General features: G+C 41.3%; 1 protein-coding gene across 1 annotated transcript; it reads right to left on the bottom strand.

Annotated features, from left to right (window-relative positions):
• Positions 1-231: 231 nt before the first annotated feature.
• LOC141445128 (SREBP regulating gene protein-like) lies at positions 232-4,173 on the bottom strand. The gene is made up of 4 exons (XM_074110911.1): positions 3,840-4,173; positions 3,495-3,642; positions 2,232-2,383; positions 232-1,356 (listed from the first exon to the last, which is right to left on the bottom strand). The coding sequence occupies exons 1-4, from the start codon at positions 3,939-3,941 to the stop codon at positions 1,156-1,158; spliced, it is 603 nt and encodes a 200-aa protein (XP_073967012.1). The 5' UTR covers positions 3,942-4,173; the 3' UTR covers positions 232-1,155.
• Between the last annotated feature and the right edge of the window lie 3,584 nt (positions 4,174-7,757).

Here is a 7,757-nt window from a genome sequence, read left to right as displayed (position 1 = left end):
ACGTTACCATGGCAACCAACTGCACTAAAAAGTTGATTGACTCTTACTCTGTCGTAAATCGGATAAAAAAAAGACTATCGTCAAAAAATTAAATGTGACGCTTTGCGTTCGCCAGCGGACAAAAGGTGTCAATTACCGTATTTAAGTTCATTGGACAGATGGTTTAATTTCTGGACGTAAATCTTAAATGCTATAGTTTAGATTAAGTTGAAACTAGCTCACAATCCCACTTTGGCAAGGATAAAAAGGATATAATTAATTGGCATATCGATTCTGAATACCGCGCGCCGAAGCTTTTGAACAACGGCTAACAAAATAAATCATAGAACACAATGTTTTAGACTATCACGGTCATTTCATTACTAATTTTATGATTTAAATTTTAAATCATACAAGTCTTCAACTTCGACATTGGTCTCGGAATCATCGATAGTATCGATGTAAATTAGAGATGTACGGACTGGTCGGGTAATTCGACTATTCGAACACATTTATAGGCGGCGAATTGTCGGCAAATGATATAGAATATTCGGTTATTATGCATAAAATATGCAAAATATTTACTACTAGCACCTACTAGTCATTATTTAAGACAAGTCTTAACCTGTCCTCTCCCAGAGGCCCAATTTTGTGCCCAAGTTCCTTTGATCCTGTTATCCCGGAAGATGACAGATAATTAGTGACTTTGCCCTTTTTATCGTTGGAAATACTCTCCCCAGAAATATTTACAATCTCAGAGTTTGGCTTAAAAAAAGGTTACAACATTTTTGAAGCACAACGTACGACATCATATCGATTGCAGACGAAGTTAACAGATCTTCTTGAATGCCTTCGCGGCAAAGTCGCGGGCAACAGCTAGTATTTACATATAGGCTGTTTAAATACATTAAGTTTGTGTTTTAGAACCTATTTTATGCCTATTTGACACAACGCAGGAAGGATCGTATCGTACTATTATTACATAGCAGCGCCATAGCGCTAACAAGCTACAATCTGATCATTCAAGCGCTGCAATGTAATGTCAAATGTCTCACAAGGTTTACTTGCACCATACCAAATTTGCCTTACTTTGCCACTGGGTAAACTTATAAGTTATAACAGTAATAATATTATGTCTATTTTAAATAACAAAACAACAATAATATTAGGCTTTCGTTAGCCAGGTGACTTTGTACCGGGTGGTTCGTCCCCAAAGCAGTGTTTATGTGTTGGGTCCTTGTAAGAGTTTTCGTGTTGAACGCTGTGCGAACTTGTACGACATTTTGTTAAGCACAATTCATAGTCATCGGTCAGGGATCTGAATAAAACATTCTCTTCTGCCGAAAGTTTTGACAGCACAAGCTCCAACATGTCTCTCTGGAAACGGAATAGATTAGTTTTACATTAATTTATTTCTTAAAGGGCTTTTTACCAGCTATATAAATTGAATGTGACAAATAAATGTAATGCCATGTTTGTTGACACACAGTGTGCGTGTTGCGGCAGCCGCCGAGTCGCGTGCTCCTGAGAGGAAGGGCTACGAAATAGCCCGAAACATGTCGACCTAAACTCGGTTTAAGACGTGAGTTATCCGTAATAATATCATTTAATATGAGTGAGTCTCACAATAGTTTTATATTAATCATGATCGTTTATAGACGAGCAAGCGTTACTCAGCTTGGACGAGTTCCATTGGTCATCTACGGTCTTCTTCATCAGGTCCCATTTACCAAATGATACTTTTGAAATTAAACGCTCATCTTAATGCTAAAAATGCCAAAATCGCCATAGGTGTGCCTATAAAATTTGATGATAGACCAGAAGAGTAATCTTTGGAATAAAAAAAAGAATTTTGAAAATCGGTTCACAATTGACTGAGTAATTGGTGAATATACATAAAATAAAATAAAAAAATACAAACATTGGAACATAGAACCTCCTCCTATTTTAAAGTCGGTTAAAAAATATATACACGTCGACTTTAGAAACTCCTTGTTTTTTTCGTTGGTTGAAAAATAATCAAATTTAGTGTGAGGTAATAACAAATGACTAGTGGTAAGGCAAGGCACAGCACATCTATTAAAGAATAGATCACTGTAAGGGGAGAAAGGTAAAAGATAGACTGAAGGCACCATAAGAGTGATAACTGGGGGAAGCAGGTGGCTAATTAATTGTTCATTGAGTCTGAAGAGTGGGTCTTTATTCATCATTGGACATGTTGCAAATAATGATGGTGAACACAAGTCAATTACCTTGCCAGGGTCCAAGCAACATGAGACACAGTACTCATATATTATGCAGCAGTGGTTCTCTTTGCAGGTCTCACAGCCATATCTTTGCGTTGAGTCAGCGTCAGGATCACAGCAGCCATTTCTATTCATATGGTTCCTCCTGCACACATACCCTGAAATTAAATAGAGTAAAAGGTTTGATTGGATTGCCGTAATTTCTATATTGAGGTAAACTTCTACAGAAGTTCTTATTATTATTATAAGCCTTTAATCAGACAGCATGTATAAATGTATTTCATCACTTCTTTCCTTCTCTTTTATTCATAGATTTCTCGTTTGCTTATTTTTTGCATGTCCGTTTGCCAGGTGGCAAAGGCCTCCTCCAATCTTCTCCATTCTCATCTTTCTATAGCCACTCTACTCCATGATATTCCTACGACTTGTCTGATATCATCATCCCACCTTCCTTGTGTCTACAGAAGTAAATTGTTTTAAATTCAATGTTTTTTTTTTCCATAAATAAGGCATGAGATGTCATTTAACTATGGACAGAAAGTGACATATATTTCTTTAATTGACTTAAAAAATAGGTTCTAAATTTGTTGAAATATTTTATTTGTTTTTCAGTTGCATATCTATTTACATATTTCGACTGCTGCAACATACAGTACCGAATCTGCAAATATTTTCGTTCTTTTTTAATTGTGCCATTCGTAAGCAAATTAATTGTATAAAACTTAAAATTGGCCTCCTATAAATAACATACTTTGTGTTGTGTGTCGATACTGTATGTTGTCACAGTCGATTTATTGAATTAGAAAGGCCACTTGACAGAATGTTGGTGGGCTACAACTGGCCCACAGGTTGCAAGCTGAGTTCAGCTGGTTCAGATGCAGTTATTTGCATTTACATACCAAATTTCCAAAGCCTGTGTGTATGTACTAAGCATTAAAATCATTATTTGCAGAAATCTCTTTCCCACTGGGCACTTTGGGCACTCTGGGCACAATGTAGGGACCCACAAACGATGGGCCCTCTAGCTAGTAATTCAATGAACTAAAATAATTTATTTGCTCACCCGCAACCTTAAACCCCCCCTTACCTTTCGCAACCTTAGGGCCCTCTAGTGACTACAAAAATTTACTTTCGGAATATAGACTTCAGGGTCCCTATAGGTTAAAGACAGCCCTGAATATCTAATGAAGGGGTTCTTTATATGGAAAATATCACAGTCAAAAGATTATTTTTACTTTAAAAGGTGCTTTTTGATAATTAATTTACTACCTCTATCATCAACTATCATAAGTTTGCCCTGCACAGAGTTCCTACAACTTATGTTGTCATTTGTATCATTGTGCTCTTGCAATGTTCTCCAGACGAAGGGTTTTCTTTCTATCATTATGTCCTGATATACCATGTTTCTGCTTCCACCCTAGAAAAAAGTATGCACCGAATTTAGCATGGCTCTTTTACATTCAAACATTTAAGAGTCATTTAATTTTTATTTATTATTATTTGGTTATTAATTATTTGTAACTTTTCTATGGTTATTATAGAGACTCAGTTACAATGGCACGCGTACGTAATACAAATTTAATAGTAATGTTACAAAATTTCAATACAACTAACCTCTCTTAAGAAACTGACGATACAATAAGTGAGGGACGACGCAAATATAATACCCAAAACGAGTCTTCTCCTAATAAACCTAATTACTGCTGCATACCACATCTTAAGGCTTTTATAGGCCAATAATATAAAACTCCTTCAAGCGAGCTAGGTTTTCGCAATATCATTTTTGAGTTCTGTTATCACTTAAAGCCATGTTGTGTTGATGGTAACATTTTCTTCTGGATTGTCATTTGCTTGCTGTTTGTTTAATTACTAATATTCACGTTGATTAGAGTTTTATAAACCATTTAGTGATTTGATTACGATTTGCGTGTGTTGTGTGTTTAATAACGAAGTGAATGACATTGACAGTCAGTGAGTGACAGACGTTAGGTTTTTTTTTCGAACGTACCTCAAGGTAAAGGACGCTAAGCCCGGGCAGTTTTGATCTTCGTGGCGTGTTGCGCCGTATTATAATTACGGAATAATTGAAGAAATACTTTATTACGATAAAATAATCAAGCAAGGATCTTCTATTACAGTACTTTAATCATAACTTCCTCTGATATTAGACGATCAATATTATGCAGGGGTCGCCTTAAGGGGTGGCGCGCAGGTATACTAAAAACTGGAATTCAAGACCAAAAAATCTACGACAGATATGTCACTATCAAATCTGTCAATGTCACTTCTGTCACTGTCAAATAAACTTTTCAGGTTTCGCCAACCTTTTTTAGACTGACCACTTGGCTTCCTTGGTGACAGCACGTGTTTTGTGTGACCTGCGAAATTTTGTGGCCTAGTGCGATCGTTCTCGTGTTTTTGTTGTGATACCCAGCGGTTTCGGCGACCAGTAAGTGTTCTAACCAACCTACGTACGCTGATAATCTTGCAATGTCGTATAATATCCCTCCAAAACCTCCAGATATAACCTCTGTTCGGGAACCGGTGCCCGGCGGCCCCCCGACGGATTTGTCGCAAGACAATCAATCGGGGATGTCGATGGATGCCGAGGTTTCCATTCTTAGGGCAAAAAGGAAAGTTACGGCGCAGGGTGGATCCGAACCACCAACCAAGTTGGGGAGCAGGGCTCCTTCCGACTCCATTGCTCACCTCTTTGAACATCCGGACTTAAAAGGTGGACGAAAATACACCACAAATGACGGAGGTCCATTTCTAGTACACGTTTCCAAAACCGAAACTGAACCATCCTCTGGTACTACTTTGAACCCCATAAAATTTGGCCAAGTTATGGTAAATGCACGTGTCCAAAGTATTTCTCGAGATGGCATTAAAAAGGTAGGGCGAAATCGGGTCAGTGTAGAATTCAATTCTGCAGAAGCCGCAAATGCCTTTTTGTTGAACCCACTGCTGCTTTCAAATAAATTCGAGGCCTCTATCCCGACGTTTAACATCACCCGTATGGGTATTGTGAGAGGAGTACCAACGGATCTTGCTCTGGTCGATTTTGTCAAGGATGTAGAATTGCCTCCTGGCTGCGGGGAAATCCTTAAAGCCAGAAGGCTTAACCGTAAAATTTACAAAACAGACGGCGTGGAATGGGTCCCTACGGGAACAGTAGTGATGACATTCAGCGGACAAGTACTGCCTAGTAGGATATTCTGTTGCTACACATCCCTGGTCGTAGAGAAATATCTTTTGCCAACTATTCAGTGCCACAACTGTTGTAAATTCGGGCACATTGCAGACCAATGCCGTTCAAAGCCCAAATGCTTCAGATGCGCTCAAGAACACACGGGCAAAACCTGCGATGTCAGCGAAGACCTGGCGCTTTGCATGTTCTGTTCGGGAAGGCACTTCGCCACCAGTAAAACGTGCCCAGAACACACCCGCCAAAAGGCCATAAAAGACACCATGTCCGAAGAAAATATTTCCTACTCCCAGGCGTGCGAAAGATTCCCCCCCAGTCAAGAGGTCCTACGCAGACGCAGCCCAAAGCCCCCCTCATTCCCAACCTAATCCTCCCATATCACAATCCCAATCCACTGCCATCCCCCCCCATTCCCAAAGTCCCACATACAGCTACAGAAAAACTGTACTAATTCCAAGATCCCCCCGTCGCCCCCTAGCCCAGGGTTATGACCGCGCCGCTCACAATGCCGTAATTGGAGATCGGGACCCCCCTCCACCGAGGAATGGTGCCGCCCTCCGGTTCCCTAGCTCCCCGCCCACTCCATCCCAACAAAATCCCCCCCAACGACAACTTCCTGGATGTACTGCTGTCCCTGCTGATCAATATGTTCAGCAAAATGGATGATTTCCCACTACCGCCCAACGTCGCCAACAAACTTTCCCAACTCCTGCAAGTGGTAAACATTCCATCTTATACAGTGGAATAGTCATAGTCTCCGCCCCAAGAAGCATGAAATTTTGCAAATGGTTTCCGCGTACAACCCGTCCGTCTTTGCCATCTCGGAGACCTGGTTGGTCCCAGGAGCCCGGTTTCGGGTGCCTGGGTTCGCCTGTATCCGGCATGACAGAGATGACGGTTACGGAGGAGCCGCTCTACTCATAAAATCTTCAGTTTCGTATACTCGCTTAAATCTTCCACCTTTTCCTAGCAGCATAAACGCTGTCGCCGCCAAAATCATGAATTTCACTGTCCTTTCTATCTATATATCTGATCCTCACTCTATCCACATTTCTGACCTTGAGCGCATATTTTCCGCCCTCCCTGGCCCGTTCCTCATTCTAGGCGATTTTAATTGCCACCATCTCATGTGGGGAAGCGCAGACTACGACGCTTTAGCCTGCGATCTCGTAGACCTTATGGAGGACTCAAACATCTGTCTTCTCAACGACGGTTCCCCTACACGCAGAACGGCTCCCGGTCAGAATCCTAGTGCCGTTGACCTCTCCCTCTGCTCTCCTAATTTCAGCTCCCTTCTCTCGTGGTCCGTACTCCAAGATTCCCACGGCAGTGACCACCTTCCCATCCTAATATCATTCCCTTCTTCCTTTTCTCAACCCAGCTTGTCCCCTCTAAATTCCCATAGGTACCACCTACCTAAGGCAAATTGGGACCAATTCGCAATGGACATTGACGCAGCCATCAGTGAGTTGCCCACTGTCTCAGTAGAAAACGCGCCCATATGCCATGATAAATTTATCGATTCCCTTATAGCCTCAGCTGATTTAAATATTCCGACAAGAAAACGGTACAAATCTGATAGGTCCTCCCCCCCTTGGTGGGACTCCGAGTGCACGGACATGATCCGCCAAAGGAAGGAGGCTGAGAAACTTTACTGCGAAAACATGTCGATAGATAACTTTCTCGCGTATAAAAAGATTGCGGCCTTGGCAAAACGTACTTTTAAAAAAAAAAGAGGCATGGGTGGATTAATTTCTGCCAAAGCATCTCTCCCCGTACTCCGGCTTCCGTCCTATGGAAAGCAATAAAGCGCTTCCGAGGTTCATTCACAGCCCGTGATTTTCCCAGTAATGACTCCTCAGTTTGGCTCCCTCCTTTTATTAATATGTTATCGCCCCCTACCGTTCCCCACTTAAACTCAGTTCCCTCCCCGTATCCCGCCAATTGTTCCGCCAACAATTTCGACCAACCGTTTTCCTGGTTAGAACTCCTTTCTTCTTTGGATCACCTCAAAAACTCCGCTCCTGGTCCAGATAATATACCATACGCCTTTCTGGCGAAGTCAGGGAACATAACGAAAAGATATTTTTTAGACCTTATAAACCTCTTTTTTCATCTTGGTTTTGTTCCAGAAGCCTGGAAAAAGCAAGTAGTTATTCCCTTAGCTAAGCCAGGAAAAGACCCCCTTCTACCCTCTTCCCATCGTCCCATTGCATTGTCATCCTGCCTACTCAAAATACTAGAACACATGATCAAGAAACGGCTTGAGTGGTTCGTTGAATCCAAAAAAATTCTGGCCAGAAGCCAATTTGGTTTTCGGAGGG

Source organism: Choristoneura fumiferana, unplaced genomic scaffold (assembly GCF_025370935.1).
Source record: "Choristoneura fumiferana unplaced genomic scaffold, NRCan_CFum_1 Sck3bRy_361;HRSCAF=787_pilon, whole genome shotgun sequence".
NCBI classification, from domain to species: domain Eukaryota; kingdom Metazoa; phylum Arthropoda; class Insecta; order Lepidoptera; family Tortricidae; genus Choristoneura; species Choristoneura fumiferana.
Note: the sequence above shows the minus strand (reverse complement) of the source record. Positions and strands in the feature narration are given on the sequence as shown.

Coding starts and splice junctions, on each gene's coding strand:
- LOC141445128 (XM_074110911.1), bottom strand. CDS start 3,941: ATGTGGTATGCAGCAGTAATTAGGTTTATTAGGAGAAGACTCGTTTTG. Junction 3,643..3,839: donor TCGTCAGTTTCTTAAGAGAG/GTTAGTTGTATT, acceptor ACTTTTTTCTAG/GGTGGAAGCAGAAACATGGT. Junction 1,357..2,231: donor GTTGCTTGGACCCTGGCAAG/GTAATTGACTTG, acceptor TTCCGTTTCCAG/AGAGACATGTTGGAGCTTGT.